Source organism: Capricornis sumatraensis, chromosome 1, assembly GCF_032405125.1.
Source record: "Capricornis sumatraensis isolate serow.1 chromosome 1, serow.2, whole genome shotgun sequence".
NCBI classification, from domain to species: domain Eukaryota; kingdom Metazoa; phylum Chordata; class Mammalia; order Artiodactyla; family Bovidae; genus Capricornis; species Capricornis sumatraensis.
The window spans coordinates 51862902-51885692 of record NC_091069.1 but is presented as its reverse complement, the minus strand read 5'-3'; the positions used below and the strand labels follow the sequence as shown (position 1 = coordinate 51885692).

Below are 22791 nucleotides of genomic sequence, written 5' to 3'. Positions count from 1 at the left end.
CAAGCCCTGTTCTTCAACTCTATTTAAATATAACTGAGTTCCCTAGATTTTTTCTCTAAAGTCTTAAATCTATTGTTCTATAAAATGAGCTATTCTTATTCTTTAGCCCATTGGACCTAGCACCTACTGTCTTCAACTAAAATTGGCTTATCTCATTATCTTCATCCATCCATAGACTCACAGGGTTCAATCCACATATTCTTTGGGGGTGCTTGAAAGTTTCATCTGCCCAACTTCCCAGAACATGAGCATACCAATCTTGCTGGTGTGGGTTGGTGTATAACCAATTTGGTTATATAGTGCTCATATTTATTAGCCAAATAAAAGTTAGCAAAGGGCAGACTAACTAAAATATAGCTATATTTTATATACAGACTAAATAAAATAAGGTCTATTGAAAATATACTAACCAAAAAATTCAGGGTAACTAAATGAAACTATAAAGAGAGGACACTGCCTAGGCTACAGTCTGAAAAGGCCAGGAGATAGCAAGAAGTAGGTCAGCTGGGGGAAATAAGAAAAGCAGCATGAGCAACCTTTAAACAAGTTATACTTGTCAATGCTCCAAGCCTCTTCCAGAAATGTCTCTTTTAGTGAAAGAAAGGACGGTTCATGTGTGACATACCTGCTACCATTTTTTTTCATTGTTGCCTCTAGTCGGCTTGCCGAGTCAATAACAATCGTTTGTTCTACTGGTCCTAGACATAGTCTCAGACTTCTTCTCAAAACAGCCAAGGACTTCCCTGGTAGTCCAGTGGTTAAAATCTGCCTTTCAATGCAGGGGGCATGAGTTCAATTCCTGGTGGGTGAACTAAGACTCCACATGCCGCAGAGCAACTAAGTCTGTGTACCTCAACCAGAGAGTCCACGTAGCACAAAGAAAGATCCTGCATGCTGTATCTAAGACCTGACACAGTCAAATATATAAATTTTAAAGTACTTTTAGAAAAACAGCCCAGTCAATCATTAGCAATTGATAAGTGTGAGCAATCAAGATTAGACCCATTCACCATACCTACTATGGGCCTTTGAGCTGTTCCCCCAAAGGCTTTGATTAACAGCAGTATATTAATATCATTTCCCCATCATTATCATATTGTTTTCCCTCATATATCATAAAAAATAATCTCTTAAATACAATGTGGAAAACTGAAATGTTAGACATATATGAAATATACAAAATAATTCACTATGTCAACCTAAAATTTCCCCTCTTCTTTTATTACAGAAATGAGAATTACAAGAAGAAATGGATATCATCATTCAAGAACACATAAGAGGTCTTTAGTATAATGCATCTTTTAAAGCCAGTAATTTTAATTAAATTAGTTTTGAATTAGAGCAGTTGATCCATGGCTTTTTATAACTGAATACATTTTTCTGCCTACTTTGAAATATTCATTGAGTAGACATTGAATCACACCCTCTAAATCTTTGTCTTTCTTCCTAGTCTATATTTTTCTCTTTGTGAGATGTCAGCTCATTACCAGTTTTATCACATATTCAATTATTTTCCAAGTATTCACTGTATACACTGTCACAGATTCAGATAGATATGTCCTACCTTGAATTCAGAACACACCCAGTGAGTTGTAAGTATTTAAATTTTATATCCTACTTTAGTTTCTTGCAAGACTGGTTACTTTCACAAAGACCTCTGACATTTAGAGAATCTTCTAGTCTTCTGTAGACTTTTCTTAATTACTCTTCCTAACACTCCAGAGACAAGTGAGAGGTACCTGCCCTCACCACTGTCTTCTTAGTCTAAGGTATTGACAACACAATTCTTCCAATTGTTTAAGTTAAAAACCCAGAATCTTATATTACATCTTGTTCTCTCTGAGCCAGCATATAATCTGCCATCATATTCAGTCAACAGCATCTTTGAAATAATTCCAATATTTGACCTTTTCTCACCTTTTTCATTATTATCTACATGGCCGACCTCCATCAGAATCTCCTGTTAGATTGTTGCAATATCATCCCCTAACAGTTTCCTTGCTTGCTTCCTACTCTTTCTCCCTTTAATTGGAGCCATAATGGTGCTGTTACATGAACTCAGATAATATCACATTTCTTCTCAACATTGTCCAGCAGTTCCTCATCTTAGTCTTTGTAAAATCCAAAGCCATCAAAGTGACCTTCAGGGTCATGAAATCTGGTTCCCAACTGTTCTGATTTCTCTCTTGTTCACTCCACTATTAAATATTGGTCTCTTAACTATTGCTCAGACATGTCAGTGATGCCTGTCCATCAGGGATTTTGTATGTTTTCCCTCTGCCTAGAATGGTCTTCCTCCAGATATTTGCAAAGCTTGGTCCCTCAGCTCTATCAGATCTTAATAAAATAATCAATATCTTGGTGAAATATCTTGTCTTTCCAAAGATCAACTCCATTGACTCACCCTTGACATTTAATTTGCTATTACCTTTCCATTTTAATATTTTTTCATATACATATCACCATCCAGCAAATATTTTATTCATGGGTTTATTGTCCCTCACCCCTAGCTATATCATAAACACTTAAAACAGTGTCTAGCATATGGTTCTTCCATAAATATTTCCTGAATGTTGTTAAAAAACTGTAACTTTTTGTATGAGGGAAGAAGAGATCACAAAGCTTGTCCAAAGACACAAAGCTAGGGCACAAAGCCTAGTCCAGTATCCAACTCGCCAAGCTTTCAACCTGTTTATTCTTCTATGGAAGAGTACCCAGAGGCATAACATTAGTAGAAGAGTGGAATTTACGGACACAATATAGAAAATAATGTTAGCCATCTACAATAAAAGACTTATGACCTCTCTCTCTCTCATTGTGCCCTCAGTGGTAGAGCTTCAGGATCATTGTTTGCTCAGAAAACATCCATGATTCAATTCTTTGTGCTTACTGCTTTCTGTGTGTAAAATACTGAGCTTTCTTTAAGTATCACCTCCCTCAATAATTGCTGTGCTGTGCTTAGTCACTCAGTCATGTCTGGCTCTTTGCAACTCCATGGACTATAGCCTGCCAGGCTCTTCTGTCCATGGGGATTCTCCAGGCAAGAATACTGGAGTGGGTTGCCATGCCCTCTTCCAGGGGAATCTTACCAACCCAAGGACTAAACCCAGGTCTCCCGCACTGTAAGTGGATTCTTTACCATCTGAGCTACCAGGAAAGCACCCTCAATAATTAGTATCAGCATCTGTAAAACACTGAGATGTGCTTGCTAGGTATAGTTTGGGTGTCTTAATAAATAATCTTCCAAATGTATATATTACCATCCATTCTTTACATATGAGGGAACAGAGAAAAATTAAGTTCTTTGTGAACATGGGTACAAAAATTCATAACTGGTAGTTCAGTTCAGTCACTCAGTCGTGTCTGACTCTTTGAGACCCCCATGAATCACAGCACGCCAGGCCTCCCTGTCCATCACCAACTCCCGGAGTTCACTCAAACGCATGTCCATCGAGTCGGTGATGCCATCCAGCCATCTCATCCTGTCTTCCCCTTCTCCTCCTGCCCCCAATTCCTCCCAGCATCAGAGTCTTTTCCAATGAGTCAATTCCACATGAGGTAGCCAAGGTATTGGAGTTTCAGCTTTAACATCAGCTTCAATCCACCCATGTGACAAATGACACATGACACACAATTTTCCTTAATCAGGCAAATCCACCTTAATGTTTTCCTGCCCTGAATTCTGTATTCCTGGCTGTTGGTGCCATTTATTTGGAGCTCAGTTTGAATTATGATTTTAACTATTCACAAGTGTGAATCATGTAACCAAGCAGTAATGAGGTGAATTTCCTTAAGCCATAAAGGAAAAAACATCATACCAACTTCCAATCTTGCAATCATGATTCACATGAGATAGGGATTAGGCACAGAACAAGGACATCATCTTCTACTTACTCATTTTCTTTCCAGCAACCAAAAAGTCATCTACAAGTTCAAGGGAAACTTGAGCAAATACAACATCTAACTCTCCTTCCTGGTAGCAATCTCATACACTACTTCCTATTCATCTAAACTTTATGAAAAAACAATTTTTTATTCTAAGTTTCTAAAAAAAAAAAAAAAGCCTTTTACTTCTCCACACAGTAGGCACCATGATATGTTGTAAATTTGACACAGTTTTTGAGAACACAACATATATTAGTTCTACCATCATCTGTACTGTCTGACCAGTACTATATCCTGTATTTCTTGTTCAACTACCTGTCTAAGTGAGGCAGGAACAAGCAATATCCAAATGTGCATAGCACAAGTGCACAAAGAGAAACTGGCTCTCATCTTGGCTGTGCTAGCTGCTGATGATGACAGCCTTGTAAACTCTCCAAGCTTCTGTTTCTTCAACTGTAAAATGGGGTTATTAATACCAATATATTTTTACCAGTTATTGAGGTCTAAGTGAGAAATTAAACTTGAAATCCTTTTTAAATTTTAAATAGATATGTCACTATAGAAGATTATTATTTAATTTTTAGGTACCTTTGGAGAGTTCTTTTAGAATCTACATCATAACTTACTTGACCACCTGCATATCTCAGGCCCAAGAAACTGCACAGGAAGGGCAATTTCATCAGATGCCCAGGGTAGTGTAAGGGTAATATAAACCTTAGCAGGATAAGAACAAGGTGTTTAAAAAAGGAATAAGGTTTCTTTCTCCATCTGACCGTGGGCATGACTAGGGCAGAGTATGGATGGGGTGGTCTAGTTACAATCTAATTATCCCCATTTATAGAGAATGATCAGGAAATGATTCCCAAAATAACTATAACATAGGAACCTGCTATTGGAGACCCAAAAACTGGCTGTAGAGTGCATCCCCCAAAAGGTAAAGGTCAACAAAGAAATAAAGATAAACCATTCTTGCAATATGAGCATCCATGAAGCTGTCCTTGTGATTCCAACTCAATTCCTGTTACATTTCTTGCTAGAATGAAATAATTAGTTATTTGTTGCTTTGTCTTCAAAGACTTTATGCATATGTGCAAGTCTTGTCTCCAGGACTAGACTTCTTGCTATTTATTAACAAAAATTCCCGACCCTTTACTGACATGTTCTCCACAAAGGCTAGCACCACATAAGCCACAGTAGCTTTGGGTGGGTGTATCCCCAGTATTTAGTCAGTTGGGTGATGGATTCATAGTTCAGGCTGCCTCTTAAACTGATCTGCAAGATCAGCCTACTGATAAAAGTAGACTAGTACCTCTCTTTATTGGGTCAATGTACTTTGGATACTTTCCAGATTCAATACATATTGAGCAACCCCACCAATATTTTCCATTACTTGATCTTCACCCCTCCCAATGATACATCACTTTATCCTTACTATTTGATACAGGAGGGAATGGAGGTTTAAAGAAAAGTAACTTGCCAGCTAATAAGACAATTACCAGGGATTTAAGCACAAGATTTCTATTCCTGTGTCTGTTTTTAATAACACACTGCTTCTCCAATCATTTTTGAATAAAATAGGAAATAAAGGGCATTTAAGGTGGTTCCCCTGAGAAGCCAGGATACGCCCCCTTACAAGTGCCTGCCAGGGCTTGACCTGGTTTGGAACCTTATAATCTGTCTCTCCTGGAGTGAATATTTTAGGGAAGATATAGCCACTGCACCAGAGGGTTCCCTTCAGTCTAAAACTGGAAATATTATTTCTTTGGTCCAACAAAGAACCTCTATGGATAGACAACTCATTGTCTGTCCTCTAGCAAAAGAGGTTGAGCTATACAAGAAACTTTCAAAAACACAGATTAAAGGGTAAAGTATTCTCAAAGACTGGAAATGCATAACAGTATTGCCCCAAATCATAGAAAATATATTAGTGGTTCTTTTGAAAGCAAGACTCAAATCTATGAAATTGGAAAACTTCTTTAAAAAAAAAAAAAAACACTTTGTGAACTTCCAGGAAAATGGCAACTTTTAACCAGTGAACAAAGATAAACATTAAAGAGTTGGAGAGAGTCTGATACAGTATCTTGCCCCTACTGAAAATCATACTTAATATTAAGATCAAAGTGTCCTCAAGGCACAGTCTCTAACTTGGAGTCCCTGTGAATCTAGCCTTTGACAAAGTTAAATCACTTCTGTATTTATTAGAAGATGTAAAGGCTACCTCATTATTTCTTTACCTGATGCACTAAAAAATGGCAAGGTAAATATTTCAAATATACTACAGCAACAGCTTTGAAAGAAAGAGTGATCTCTGTTCTATCTGAAGTCACCACCTGTTACAGCTTTCCAACCTTCTCTGTAGAAAGAATTAATGCTAAACTATAAAATATATTCAATGTCTACCTACAATTTGCTTAGTTTCAAGGGCTCACCCAGCACTAATTTCAGCCTTGTAGAGTTACTCATCATAAATAATACCTCAAATAACTCATATCAGTAATTTGAATCTCAAGGAGACCTTTGGCCTGATGCATTTGTTAATATTTTTAAAGAAAAAATATAAACTATCACTTTTTCCTTGTGTTTAAACAGGCATTGATTATCTAGCTCATCATAAAAGCATTAAAAAGTATACTGAGAGAATAGTTAAAGTAATATGTAAAGATACGTGAAAATGTTTTGTTTAAAAAAAAAGGTGCTATAAAAACAGTTGAATTGTTTTCAACTCAATACACTTGTTTGTAAAAAGCAAGAAACTGAAGTCATTTTACCTAACTTTCTTTTAAACATTCTTATGAGAGCCCTTAATTGCCTTTGAGAGTAGAAATGCCTGTGTCTCTAAGCCAGGAATATTTGGTGTAACCAAGAAGGAAGAGAGATGGGGACCTTTAAAAGGTGTATGAAGGTTACAGCTAGGGGATGATGGTGATGGATTCTCATGAGTCTTGCTTCAAGAGAAGTGTACCTTCACAGCCTGATGCCAGGCTAGAATGGTCATTTGGTAAATGAGTCTGGAACCTGGAATCTGCTGTCTTTTAACCTTCCAGAGAGAAGAAATAAAAGGCTCGATTTTAAATAGTATGTATATTCTAGGTGCAAGATCAAGAGTTCAACCAGACCTATGGTTCTCATCTGGGGCAATTTTGTCCCCTGCAACCCAGGATATACTCGGCCACGGTCAGAGAAACTCTTGATTGTCACTACTGAGAAAAGGAAATGGATACAAGCATCTAGTGGGGCAATGCCAGTGAGCTTGCCAAATGTCCTATACAACAGGATACCACAACAAGCTTCTCACAGCTAAAGATTACTTAGACTAGGCTAGACTGGAATAGCTTGCTGGGACAAACCATGAGTTCTAAGATAGGGTTGAAACTGACTTCTAGTCCTGGTAATCTCTTCCCATAGCCTTCCTCCTTTCCTTCCTTTTTAGACTAGTATTTTTCAAAGTGTGATCCATGAGTCACCACATTCAGACTGTTTAGAAACAGAATACAGATTCCTGATCTCATATATGAGTGTCAGAACAGTGATGGAAAAGTCTATGGTTCTCCATTTTTATTTGCTACACTCATGTGATTCTTCTACAGACTGAAATATGAGAATCACTACTTTACTTCTCTGTTGAAGTCATTCCCTTCTATATTTTCAATTATCACCTCTCTGCAGTGATTCCTCCAGGGCTCTCAGTGACCTCGCCCCCTCAAAAAATACAATTTCTATGAGGACAAAGACATTGGCTGGTCGTTCACTACTATCTGTCCAATGGCTTGACTGGTAGACATGATGAAAGACAGCAAGAAGATACCTACATGATAAAAAGACCATCATCTTTTGGAAGAGATGAGATAATGAAGACTAAAGTTAGTGACCCATTTACCTGGTCTACTCTCTGGGCCTTGTACTCAGTCTGTGGCACACATTAACACATTAAAGCTTAAAAACAACACAATAAAGTAGATTATAATATTTTTCACTTTACACTTGAGAAAAATGGGGCTCAGCTGGGTCAAACATTTTGACTTCTATTGGAAGTCAGAAACCAGTTTGTGTTCCACTGAATGGAAGTTATACATGGATAATAACAGCCACTCCATGCCTACTCCTTCCTGTGTTTTGTTTTTTTTTTTCAGATTCATCATATGATGTAAGTAGACATCAACTGGGTAGGGATATAGATGTTCCTGAGAAATATTTTAAAGGGTGCTAACACAACTAGGAAGTACACCATTTTCCCCTCTTTTCTTCTTCCTGTGGGTAATGGGAGGATGAATACTTTGCTGTCAACTTGGACCAAAAGAAAAATTTGAGAATGGAAGCCTGATGATAAATAGAGCAAGAAAGTAAAGTCATAAGAAGTTTGGATTCTTGATAACTCTTGTTTCACTATACTAGCACTGAACCACCCATAGACAGTGTATGTGAGTGAGAAATAACTATTTCGATGTTTTATCATATTGTGCTGTGCTGCATGCCAAGCCATTTCAGCCACGTCTGACTCTTTGTGACCCTATGGATTGCAGCCTGTCAGGCTCTTCTGTCCACGTGATTCTCCAGGCAAGATATTAGAGTGGGTTGCCATATCCTATTCCAGGGTATCTTCCTGGCCCAGAGATCAAGGCTGAGTCTCTTATGTCCCCTGCATTGGCAGGTAGGTTCTTGACCACCAGCATCACCTTGGAAGCCCACATTAATATATAGCTGAATCTAAATTTAATTAAAACACATGAATTATAAAGACTATAATTGGGAATTAATAATTTAGAATACTTAATTTAAAAGTTATATTTTACACCTAAATATAATTAACATTTTAATATATCACAACCTTCATGTGGGAGGGCAAATGAAACCAGCCATGTCTCTTGGTCCTTATTTCAAATTCCTTTTTTGAAATAAATAATTAATTTGACTAATTCAGCTATCTGGGAACAAATTCTATGTTTACATACCATAATCCTTAAAAAAAAAAAGTCTACATAATGTACCAGAAAACTTAACAAAGTATATTACAAGGAAACTGAGTTTGCTAAAGAAAAAAATTACCTGATTTTAGGCCCCAAAACTTAGGTAAACATTATGCTTTGAGATCTAGTATTTAAAATAAAATAAGGTGCTTTTATGTGGGAATAAGTGAGTGAATAATTCAGGGAATATTCTATGAATAAATGAATGACAGTCTTCACAAACATTTACTAGAATTTCTCAGTGTGATAACTTACTACAATGGAAAAAGAATGGCCAAGAAGCTAACCTAGAAAGCATACATTATGTGCTCAATGTGCCAGGAACCAGGGACAAAATTAAGAACATTCAGGTCCATTCCTATGCTTATGAAGTGACAGACTAGTTCAGGAACATAAACATATAAGTAAAGGAGCTCCTCCACTGCACTTCATGTCAGGAATGTCAGAGAGAATGCATCATGTTAGGGGAGAAGATCAGGTAGGCTTCCTGAAACCATTACCCTATATCAACCACTAACTTTGTGACCCCCAGGAAGTAACTCAAATTCTCTGAACCTCATTTTCCTAATATTTTTAATGCAGATAACAGTATCTCCTCCACAGGATGACTTGAAAGCGGACTGTCAAGTGCTTTTCAAACGCTTAGCACAGTGCATGGAATATACTGAGCTCTCGTATCTTAGCTGGTAAAATTGTTATTTACTACATGCAACTGTCCTATTGTTCCTCTAAGTAGTAATAACATTTCATTTTATAAAGCAAAAGTTCAGAGATTAAGAATGTTACCCAGTCAATAAAAGACAGAGTTGGTTTCCAAATTCACTTCAAATAACAATACCGGACACGACTGAGCAACTTCACTTTCACACTTCACTTTCATGCATTGGAGAAGGAAATGGCAACCCACTCCAGGGTTCTTGCCTGGAGAATCCCAGGGATGGGGGAGCCTGGTGGGCTGCCGTCTATGGGGTCACACAGAGTCGGACATGACTGAAGCGACTTAGCAGCAGCAGCAGCAGCTTACAATTTTAGTGTCTACCTTAAAAGAATGTGATCGCCTCTTATTTTTCGGATCTTTGCCATCAAAACCATGTAACTGTTACTGTTCTCTGACTTGGTTTTTACTCAGGTAAGATGCTAGGCCCTAAGGTAAATTTAAAATAATTTTGCCTGGCACATCTCTAAGAACCACCCAAGGTGATGCTTGGCTAGATTGATGCAATAAAGGCCCAATGACGGAGCTACACTTCTTTGGCTAAAAATATCTGCAAGAATTAAAGTATTTTCTTTTATATTAATTTGCCAAAACTAATTTTCTCAATCAATGGTAGGCACTGGCATCCTATCAGTCAATGTTGCATGTCAGTTCTAGAATGTGACAGTATGTCCAGCTCTGCCAAAGCAGTTATTGCTATCAATTGAACGGAGTTCAGAGATTAATACGAAGAAAAAGCAAGGTTCTCTATCATTTCTTGACTTCTAAACAAGGACATTCTCAAATGAAAAAATGGAGAAGATTCCAGCATTCTGGAATGGGAGAACCATATGGAATCAATCAAAAGGTTAAGTCCAGAACTGACCCTCCTGGCTGTGATCCAGGGCCACATTCTCCCAGAGCAGGGTTCATTCTCTTGTCTTAGTCAAGACAAGAGTGCCTCTCTCTTCTTTGAATATTTGTATAGCTTTCTACACAGTCCAGTGGGCTATTCATGAAGAAAAATATGAGCACTTCTAAATGATTATTGATTCAAATATAGAGCTATGTTATTAATATTTTTCAACATAGACCATAGACTCTACATTGGCATTAGAGCTTGATTTTTCTAATTATGATGGGAATACATGTGCTCTCCCCCTCTCTTATATCCTAGTCTTTGTGATCCTATGGACTGTAGCCTGCAAGACTCCTCTGCCCATGGGATTCTCCAGGCAAGACTATTGGAAAGGGTTGCCATTTTCTCCTCCAGGGGATCTTCTCAACCCAGGGATCAAACCTGTGTGTCCTGTGTCTCCTTGCATTGAACAGGAGGATTCTTTACCACTGAGCCACCTGGACCATAGACCCTACATTGACTTGAGAGCTTGATTAATCAATATTTCTTTTCAATAGACAGCATGATTGGGGCTGGTGCATGGGGATCACCCACAGAGATGTTATGGGGAGGGAGGTGGGAGGGGGTTTCATGTTTGGGAACACATGTAAGAATTAAAGATTTTAAAATTTAATAAAAAAAAAAAAAAAAAAGAAAGAAAAAAAAAAGAAAAGAAAAGAAAGTGAAAGTGACGTCGCTCAGTCATGTCCCACTCTTTGCGACTCCATGGACTGTAGCCTACCAGGTCCCTCCGTCCATGGGGCTTTCCAGGCAAGAATACTGGAGTGGGTTGTCATTTCCTTCTCCAGGAGATCTTCCCAACCCAGGAACTGAACCCAGGTCTCCTGCATTGTAGGCAGATGCTTTATCATCTGAGCCACCAGGGAAGAGTTCTCCTAATTAAAATTTAAAAGTAGTCAAATGATTCTTCCAAAGAATATGAAGCAGAAATAAACACTGCTCTGCATTATTGTCTCCATCCCTTACCTTGACACAAATTGGGAGCTGTAGAACTTAGCTCTGAACTTGATTAACTTCTTGTACTGATCCATGATGATGAAAGGCACAAAGCAATCCCTTAAATGTTTATAGTCTCATGCCTTTTCTTCAAGCCATACTTAATAGCTTAGTAATTCTTTATATTTGACAACCACCATTATTTGAAAATTATTTTTATGCTTAACCAAAATTTAAACCAACTTTCCCAAGAACATTATGTTACTTTTATCCCATTTTTCCAAATCTTTAGCTCTTAATAGTTTCCTTTTTAATTTATATCTTCCTACAAGAATATAGAAAGAATGAGTCAATTTTATTGCCTGAAACTTTCTATGGAAATGAGTCACCTGGCATGTTGAAGGTGAGATAGGGTAGTTAATTACAGATTCCAAGAATCTACATATGCTCTACAACCTCAGGAAATCACTACATATGCCCTACAATCCTGATTCAAGGGGTCTGCAGTCTGGCCCACGATTTTGCATTTTAACAGTCTCTTTCCACCTCTTTCTGTGTTTGGTTTGACATATGGGGGTGATCCTCTGACCATTTTGGGAGACAGTCATTAAAATAAGGTTATGTCAGAAGGTTTTTCTGACTTCCAGTGCCCACCTAACTTTCCTACTTTACCTCTTCGTGGCTATTAGAATGGCTAAAGTAATAACCTGGAAGGAACTTGGATAGCAAGAAATACAGGAACAGTGCCCTCTAAGTGATACAAAGTATACAGTGGATATCATCTCAGTCTACAGCAACAGAGAGGTGTTCACATTTAAATGTACTCCTATGTCAAAGTGGGTAAAAAAAAATGAAGTGAAAGTCATTCAATTGTGTCCGACTCTTACAAGCCCATGGACTACATAGTCCATGGAATTCTCTAGGCCAGAATACCAGAGTGGGTAGCCTTTCCCTTCTCCAGGGATCTTTCCAACCCAGGGATCAAACCCAGGTCTCCTGCATTGCAAGCAGATTCTTTACCAACTGAGCTATCAGGGAAGCCCAAAGTGGGTAAATCATGGCCAAATCAATCACCTCTTTCCAAGTGTATTAGGGAAAGAGACTTGCATAATCATTGTCTGTTTGAGAGCAGAATCTGACATGATTCCTATTCAGTGCAAGAAACTTCTATTTGCTTCAGAAAACAATACTGGTTACACGAATTCTCATTAGCTTATGGGCATTTCTATGACTATGCAACCTGTCTAAACTTGTCAGTGATAGAGCCCTTGATTTTCCAAATGACAATACATTTCCAACTTCAACAGAAAACCAGAATGTCCCAGAGGTACAGCTTTCTTCTGTCCCCAATTCTTTCAATTTATTTACTTCTCTTCCACAGCTGTGGCCGTGAGTGATCATATGACCTCTTGTGGAACTGAGAAAGTAGCAGCCTGATTATATTTTAACAATCATTCTAAGTCATTTACTTGCAGCCTCCTCTTCATATATTATAAAGTCAGCATACAATTAAGAGGAAAGGGGCTCAAAAGGTGTGGGACTAGACTTGAAGCAAAGACTTTTTATTTTGATATATGACATTTGTCAACACAGGTTATTGTCTGCAAAATTTACAATTCTATGGGCTTTTGATCTGAAATATTTTCCTGCCCACAACACAAATCTAAAATACTTTGTCCAAAGTTAGCTGAGGGCCTCAGCTTCTCACAAAGCCATCCCAGGACAATCCAAGCCAACTCAGCCCGCAAGGATATCTCTTAGTACTTTGACACTTATTGTCTTCACCTCTCAGTTGTCACGTGGTATGTGTCTAGACTTCCAAAAATGTTTCACCTTCCTCAAGAGTAGGAGCCAGGTCTTATATGCCATTTGTCCTCATAACACATAGTTCAGGATTCAACAATTCCCTACTCACCAACTCTTCCCAGCACCACAGGGGAATTCCTGCAACACTGCATAAGTAATTCTGAATTTCAGAGTCCCAGTGAGACCTAGTTCCATATATTACCGAGTGGGTATGGATATTTTATTTCAAATAATCAAAATAACAAAATTAAGAAGTTAAAAAACAAGTTAGTCTTCCAAATGAACACATAGCTAATCATCAATCACTTGATAATGTCCACTTAAAAGAACGGGAACTACTAATATTATTAAACGAGTAAGACTATAACAGATATAGGGTACATTTTGAGACTAGGTTGGAGTGAAATTTTTCTTCAGGTTTGAATAACTCTATGACAGCTAGAAAAATTAGATCTCATCAACTATACAGTCTTTTCCCCATAAACCATTTCTTTAAAAACATGCAAAACAATATAACTTTAGAGCAGTATTACTTTAGAATATATCCTTTAAGTCATCTATCATCATTTTAGATGAGAAAACTGAGGCCCAAGTATGTGTGTGTGTTAGTCACTAAGTTGTGTCCAACTCTTTGTGATCCCATGGACTGTATAGTAGCTTGCCAGGCTCCTCTGTCCATGGAATTCTCCAGGCAAGAATACTGGAGTGGGGTGCCATTTCCTTCTCCAGGGAATCTTCCTGACCCAGAGATCGAACCTGGGTCTCCTGCATTACAGGAGGCCCAAAACATCAAAGGCATTTACTCTGAGTTACCTAATTAGTCACCAGCAGAAACAGGAGTAGTGCACTAGTGTTCAGACATCAGATTAATGTAACTTCTGTTACATGTGACTCTTTTGTTTAGAGCGCAATATATGTATGTATTTTAAATTATAATTCAAATACATACAAAATGGATATAAAAACCCTGAACACCACTTTAAATGAAACATGCACATGAGAGTATACAAGTGCATGCACACTGCATTCCATGATAGATTCTCTGAATTTGCACAAGTGTACAACACAACCATTCTTAACTCATGAGGTTTAAATATGATTGTATTCCAAGGGTTTGTAAAATATGAGCATTTCTTACCTGGCAGCTGTATGAGGGATTGATAAAAGACATGAATAACTTGAGCTATTATATGATTAGACATCAGACTTTTTTGGCACTAGAGGTTTACTCCTACCTGGGGTTCCGGGACCTAACACTTTTAACGAAAAGAAGACCAGAGACTTGAGAGGGATCACCCAACACAGGAGGTTTCATCACCTGTTGCCCACATTGCAATATTAAGTAGACTACAGGTGATCATCACCTACATTTTCCTCTGGGCCAGTTATGACTCCAGTTCTATTTATTGTGCCTTCACCATTGTAGTTGCTTCTTTAGGTTAGAAAGCTTAGCTGGGAAAATAGGTTCAGCAGTGACCATACCACTTTACCCCAGGTCATGAAAAGGACAGTATCTTGTGGGGAAGCACCCTTGTGGGAGAGGGCTGGAGGATCTACACATAACAGAAGAGCTGTGGATGAGAACAGATGTCTCCTTTTAAACTGCCCCTATTCTCCAACACCAATATCCATACATAGCTAGTTAACTAAGGATTTGAAAAAAAATGAATGATAAGCACTTAACTCCTTTCGTAATACTTATGATTCAAACTGGATGTGTTTTATCCCACCCCATGAAAAGCAACAGGGCCTCAGATTCTGACAGTCAAAACTGTTAAGAAAACATCCATCCTGACACCCCTTAAAGATATAACCATCTCCACGAACTTCCTTTGCCTCTCATATATAAAAGTTGATATCTTGATGGTTTTAATAGGTACCCAGGAGAGAACAAGGAAAATGGAGAAACATGCTCACTGCAGTTGATCTTTTCTTTCTAAATACTAAGGCATATAAAAGAATTAAACAGCAACAATGGAAATCTGAATATAACAAAGAACAGTAGCTTTTTACAACAGCATCAGTGTTATGATATATAACAAAAAGGTAGCAAATTTGGTTGAAACACATTGAAATGGTTGAACCCTTAATCTTGCAAGAGTGGTGACTTTTTTTTCTTATTATTTTAGCTTTTGCATTGGAAACTTTTCATTTTTTTACATCAGAACCAAGTTTTTGACAATTCTTGTGTATCAGTTTCTTTACAATTTTACTCTACAATTTTAGAAGAGCAGACTGATTCTCTGGCCAAACATCAATAAAGGGTATACTCTCATCCTGAAATCTTTCAAATGAAGAAGACTACACTCTTCTGACTTGCCTTACTTTAGAGAAAGCTTACTAAATGACTACAGAATGGGTTCATTCCACGTATGCAATGACTTTCTATCCCAAAGGGAAGAAAGACTGAGAAATAAAGGAATGAAAATACCATTTTCAGCTTCTCAAGTTTAGATCATCATTGGAGAGTATATCTGTGTTGTGGAATTCTTGATTTAAATAAAGAATAAATAAGTAGATCTTTTGCCCCAAGTTGGTTAATACAGTAATTAAAGAGGGCTTGATTGGTCACATTTGACTTCATCAAAATGCCATCCCCCTACTTTCAAAATTAATGTTTACAATGAGATAGTTTAGATTAGAAAGTGAAGTTACTCACCATAGAAGAATCACTGCTTCCACTCCCGATCGGAGCTCCCTCAGCACAGGTTGGGAGGTGGGTAGAAAGTTGACTAGCCCTGCCCCCATCTATGACATCACAATCTACCTCATAAAAGGTAGTGAAAGTGCTCTGAACTCCTGTCTGATTTCCGAGAGATACAGAAAAGAAAGAGTGAGAGAGAGAGCAAGAGAAAAAAAGAAGAAAAAAAACAAAAACAAAAAAAATGTACCCTATTGGGAAGGGGTTAGGGAGGTGGAAGAGGGAGTGAGTAATTGGGAGAAAAAGGCCTGTGAATGAATTAAGTACTGAAAGAGATATGGGTGGGCGTCCCTGGTATTAAGCAGCCCAGCCCTTTGGATTCCTCATTGGTTCTTTTGAACAGATAAATTAACCATTTGGGAGAAGGAGGATGAAGGAGCATCCCACATCATCAGGCACTGTAGGGGAAAACTGTAGTGGGGTTCAAAGGGAATGAGTCCCCTATTTAAAAAATTGAAGATCACCAAGAAAGAAAGCAAGGGCTGAAACTCTTAACAGCAAGTGGTGATTGTCAGATGTCTTTGTTGGAAGTTCCATTGCCCTGCTGCGTGACCTTCAGAAAGCTCTGGGTCTCAGCACACTCAGCCAGTACATGGTGCTAAGGGGGTACTTACCTCTTCCATTGGGTTCACTGAGGAATTAATGCACTCATTGTTGCTAGAATGGCATTTTTAAAATTTCTCCTTTTTACACTCAAGGGTGAGTTTTGTGATGGGCACCATTGAAAAGATAAGCCAATAACCAATGTCGAGTTTGACCTTTGGAATTTCTACCTCTTAAAATGTTATCTCTGACATAAAATATTACTGACAATCTTAACAAAGTTTTTCTACGTGCACTGAATATAACATACTCCTAAAAGCGAGAGTTAGTTCTCTCTTCAAACCTGGAGAGAAATCAAATGGAAATACTGCTACAATCACAAGGTCCCCTATGCAGGTACTTTCAGAGGTCAAGTTTAGATGACCCACTAATGCTCAGTGACTAAACATTTTTGTTACATGCAGTTCTGTTATAGTCACAGAGTTATAGCTTTGTTTAAAGTTTGAATATATATATATAATCAGGCAAAATGGGAAAATAACGTGATTTAAGTTTTTTTTTTTCTTTTCTAATGTAGATTTAAAGCTTTGAAAATTGAACTACTCACAGTCTCAAGCGAGTATTATGCCAAAACAAAAGGAAGAGCAAGCAGTCCTGAAACTATCCACATGGAAGCCAGATCTTTAATCTGCCCGGTGGAATATATGAAAAGTGAATCTCTTTCCACAAAGAATAGTCTAGTAAAGTTCCAAAATAATAGCTTGCAATTCACATCATGAATGCTTAAAGGCCAGAGATTATTTTTGCATGCAGATAAACAAAACTCCTAATTTGGAAAATTTTTCTGGTGTTTTAAGCCAATACAGTTCTATTTCCAATCCTGTCATTCTTAGCTTACCAAATATCTAAGTGTTTAGATCACAGTTTTAAACTAAAATTGGTAGATTAGGGAGCATTTTGAAACACAGGCGCTACTAAATTCAAACTGATTATGAATTTGGCAACATTACTCCCATCTTTTACTTCAAAACAAATGTTAAAGGCATTTAAAGATTGTCTTTAGGGAACTAAAGACAAAAAGAAAAAATAAATGACATGTAAGAAGAAAGAATGAAATTTTTCCTATATTTGCATTTTTTAGTATTTTTTAGAAGAAGCGATAATACTCTGCATATGTTTTCCTTGCTGAATATTCTATTCTCATTTTTGATAAATCTAAGTTTAAATTCAAATTCACATTTAATAGCTTTTATTGTGTTAAATCTCACAATTAATGAACCTATAAAGCTATTTTCTTGCAATTTTTACATATTGAATCATTGACTTGTTGGCTTATCTTTGCTTTTTTATGCTTTTTAACAGTCCCATTTGGTTTTAGAAATTAGCCATCTCCTGATTTCCCCATTGTAGGCAAAATGTTATTCTTTTACCAGTTCTATAATCAAACAGTTACAAAAGTGATGATTATATACCAGAAACGCATTTCTGTCATCTCACCTTTTGTACAATATATAAAGGTCACTATTTCAAGATTAATGATGCATCTGTCCATTCTCCCAATAAACACTTTAAAATTTTTACTACTCAACAAAGGAGGGACACTTTTGCCAATATTAAGATATTAGAATAAAATTGGAGTTAAACACTTTTAAAATATTGAACTAAAACAAACTGGACTTAGATTATAATTTTTTTTGTATTTCTAATTAATTATCTATCATCTTTTTGTAAGTGGAACATGACTTCAGGAACCCAATGCAAAACTAGGCTGCATCAAATGGATGCAGAGTGGTGAACCGTGCTGACTTTTTCTGTGATTTTAGTATGATTGATTGCAATAATGTATTTAGTTATGATATTAGTTAAAATAACAAAATTTTCTTTGACATAGAATGCAGTGCCTGGATCAGAAAATTTCTAGTTCTTCTTAGGATCTAGCCTCTTGATACTGTTCATGAAAACTAAGTCTCATTGCAATTATGGATCTGATGCATACTTCCTATGAAATTACAGAAATGGATGAGTTAGCCCTTCAAGACAAGACATGAAGTGTTTGCAAGATTTCAGTCAAGAGACTTCATTATTGAAGTCATGATTATAATTTTCTTCAGATCAAAGAAATGTAAGATCGGTTTCAAATATTTATTTGCTTGTTAGAAAAAAAAATGTTTTAAGTTAGTGCAAAGGATGAAGAAAAGCCAGGTGGAAAAATCTGTACACTCCAAAAGAATAATTGGCAGATGTATTTGCCAAGTAATTTATCATGGAAGACGTGATCAGGCAGTTGGCATGCAATGTGACCAAAATCTTAAATATCCCAGCAAGAGAGAATACAATTAATTTTGATAGCAAAATATTTGAATTAGAAGTTTCCAGATAAAGAAATGATGTTTGAGTTTGTCTTAAGATAGTATCTTACATACAGAACCTTGGACTTATAAGAGTACATGTCCTTAGAAAATGAGGCTGACTGGAACTTCTCCAGGATGTCCTCTTTCAGTTGCAAAATAAAGTTGTAAAAGGAAACAGAGAAAAGAAGGCAGACTATAGAGATTTGACAGAACATCTAGCCAGACTTCCAATCAAGTTCATTATCAACAAGACATCTGTACAGATGAAGGTATTCAGAGAAAAGCAATAAAATAAGATATAGTACTGATGATGAAAGAAAAGTTTAAGGTCTGAATTAAGCTTGCCTTCAAGAAAATAGAATTAGGATGAAATATTTGAAATATACGTATTGCCCAGAAGGAAAATGACTGTTGAAGACACAGTAAGACAATGTATTTTGAAGCAGTAAAAGAAATCTGAACTAAAAATCCTCCATATTGCCCATCCAAAAGTCTTTCCTATTTGTAAGAGACATGGGCCATAACATGACATATTTCTCCTCTAAAGGGCTGTGATCAAAGGTAGATTTTATAAATCATTTAAACTGCGGAAAGCATTTGACACAGTCTATATGGACAGAATGTAGACAATAGTAAGTTAAGCACAGTTTTGTTTCCAGTAAACCAAGAAAACCAGTGAATACACAGAGGGAGCTCAACAGACAGCTCGCTATTCCAGCTGAAAATGCTAAACAGTCAGATGAGAAACTAAGTGAGGTAAAATGAAAACAAGAGACTATACAACCTAGTAAAAGCACAATGGACAGAAAAATTTACCCTTTTACAAAAAATTATTTGCTATGAGAGGTAAAGAACCTTGAATGCTCCCACCCGACCAATATCTAGCACTGTGCTTTTTACGTAGGAGTTGAAATGCAATAGGAACAGAAAATTCAATGAATTAAAATATCCTTATAAGAACAAGCAATAAATACAACTCCGAACTCTGATGGTTAGTTTGTTATCAGAAATTAGGAACAGCTTGTGGAACCACTGTTTTTTTCCTAGAAAAAAACACTGCTCCTCTCTCAGTTTTGCTATGGGCATCTCTTTATTTCCTTTATTTTGACTCATCTGAGGTCATGCAAAATCAAAAATAAAATTCCCAGATAACATTAAGTATATGGTTTTAATATTCATATTCTCTTTTTAAATATATTTTATATCAACTTGTTCATATTTTAACTTCTCTTAAGGCATGTCCAAGTAGAAACAAGAATAAAAACACAATAAATTTGGGTAATCCATTCAAAATAATATATTTCTTGACTAGAGCTGACAAATCGGAGGGTATACAGGAAAACCAATAATGAGGAACTGAATTATAGTTACTGTATCTAAATAAAGATATTCAATTAAGACTTCAGCTTCTCATAGTTATTTGGTTCAATTGAAAGGAACAGGTAGATCTGGGTTGCTCTCATATATCCAAAACTAGTTTAAAACGGGGAAGAAGGTGCTAGCTCCTAAGATACTACTACAGACATTAATTCTTAAAACATACTGATAAACAAAGAACATCTTAGAAGGAACTCGGACAATTATTACATGTAGACAAGATTTCTGAACATATTTCATGGGAAAATTGTATAAACCAGGATATCTTTAGCTAGGTTTTCCTGTGTTTCACAGATAACAAAAGATTTGTGCAATCATTGTCCCTCATTTAGGTGCCTTCTATGTATCTCATTTCCAAGTTTCTGTAAAATATTACTATTCATTTGATGCCAAAATAACCCTTAGAATATTAAAATCAAAGACATTAATTACTAACAAATAATTGCATGAAATATTTGCCTGCCTTATTTTAATTTGTGGCTTTTGAAACTTGAAAAAATTCTAAAACCCAAAGGAATGAAAGTCCATTGATTCAGTGACAGGTAATGGCATTGATATTTCTGACTCAGAGACACTCCTCTGTTCGTAAAGTCATTAACACTTTTTGCTTTTATAAGCAATAATGCCCTTAAACTAAAATGTAAACTGCTCAGCTCACAAGTTCATGTGGTGTAATCAAGTGAATCCACTGAGTAGACCCTAGTTGGGTCAATCCATGTCTCCATTTGAGGTCAAAGAGTTATTTGCTTGGTTCACATCTCAGCTTTGCCACAATAGAGTCTGTTTTCTTAGTTTAGGATTTACATTAGAAAAGTCTTTTTCTATGCATAAAACAATTTAGTAAGATAACAAAGTGGTTTAATTTCATGAGTGAATAACTGATTTTTTTTCGATGAATAGAATTAACCATACTGGTAACTTTAGATTAGTATCATTGAGTATGTATCTGAAGAGTTACTTATAGCGAAGCAACATACACTCCTCCTTTGTGCAAGATTATTATTTGAAGTCAGGGTGATACACTGTGGTGCTACAGACATAAAGCTTTCTACGATACCTGAAACCCAAGGAGGTTTTTTACTTTTCTTATAAAACTTATTTCAAATTTCTTCCAAAAATATTGCCTGGAGTTTGCTAAATGTCACTTTTAGAACACTGAGAGAATGAATTTGCACTGAAAAAAAACCTAAGGGTTATTTTTCTCTGAAGGTTTGCATAATTTGCGTTGCGCAAAAGTCAATGACCATGGACACTGATGTGAATGTAACTAAGGAAGATTTAAAGTGGGAATCAGAATTTCTATGGCTATAGTTGTACCATCATAACACATTAAGGTGTATAGGCTGTTGGGAGAAAGATTGAGTTATGCAACAACCCATCATACTAGAAGATTAAGTGCAAAGAACTATTGCCATTCTGAATATGGTGAATACCAATTTAATTTTGTTACTGTTACAGAGTTTCTTCTTTATCCCTCCATTCAGATTGATAATCTGACTTTAGCTTTAATCTTACTTTTCTTGGATCTGGATTTTCCTACTTTCCCAAGATCAGAAAAAGTTCTTTAAGCCAGATACTTAACAACTTACCCTCTGGAAAGTCTGGATAAAATTCTTTGAAACTTGTGAATCGCCTGAACACATACCCTTTTGTTTAAATGAAGCATAGAAGTGCATTCCAAACCCAAACCGAAACAGCTAGCAATTTAGATTTTTTCCCATTACTACTATACTTTGATCAGTGGAGATAATCAAGAATTGACAATAGACAGAATCAGAAGATACATGAAAAAAGACTCTTTTCCCCCAAAATCATGCTTAAAGTATGAGTCTATACAACTAGGTATCAATACAATGCTTGTTTCAGTGATTGTTTCATCCCATTACAAAATACTGATACTTTTCTATAGAGGGAATAAAAAATTTTTCAAGTATAATGCAATTCTCATCTCAAACAACCACCATTATATATATAAATGTGTGTGTGTGTATATATACACACATATATATAGGTATGTGTAGGTATATAAATATGGTATTGTATAAATATATATATAACATTGTACAAAAAAACCCTATATGTCCCCACAAATTGTATTATATTGAATTAGATATGTCACAGTTGTCAATCATTTGTTCATTTCTTAATTATTGCTTATTAAGGGGACAAGGAAGCAAATCAGCTTTATTTGTTGTATGTATATATGTAAGCATGTGCATATAGCATATATGTATTTTATTCAAATTGACTTGAATATGACCAGTTTCTGAGTATTTTTCTGAGTATTTTTTAGCTATTACCATGAATATTCATGTTAGTTTTAACTGAGCCCAATGTTTGAATCAGAGAAGGCAGTGGCACCCCACTCCAGTACTCTTGCCTGGAAAATCCCATGGACGGAGGAGCCTGGTAGGCTGCTGTCTATGGGGCTGCACAGAGTCGGACACGACTGAGTGACTTCACTTTCACTTTTCACTTTTATGCATTAGAGAAAGAAATGGCAACCCACTCCAGGGTTCTTGCCTGGAGAATCCCAGGGATGGGGGAGCCTGGTGGGCTGCCGTCTATGGGGTCGCACAGAGTTGGACACAACTGAAGCGACTTAGCAGCAGCAG

The 22791-nt window shown here is 36.7% G+C and overlaps 1 protein-coding gene across 5 annotated transcripts in view; it reads right to left on the bottom strand.

Moving 5' to 3' along the window:
* The window catches only part of CTNNA2 (catenin alpha 2), a 1217480-nt gene that overhangs the window by 13619 nt on the left and 1181070 nt on the right, over positions 1-22791 (bottom strand). For 3 of the 5 annotated variants that reach the window (XM_068988298.1, XM_068988291.1, XM_068988305.1), the window contains one exon: positions 15864-16007. The exons of the other annotated variants lie outside the window; for them this stretch is intronic. In XM_068988298.1, the coding sequence (XP_068844399.1) occupies positions 15864-16007 (144 nt within the window). The remainder of the gene's footprint in view (positions 1-15863; positions 16008-22791) is intronic. 5 annotated transcript variants of the gene reach the window in all.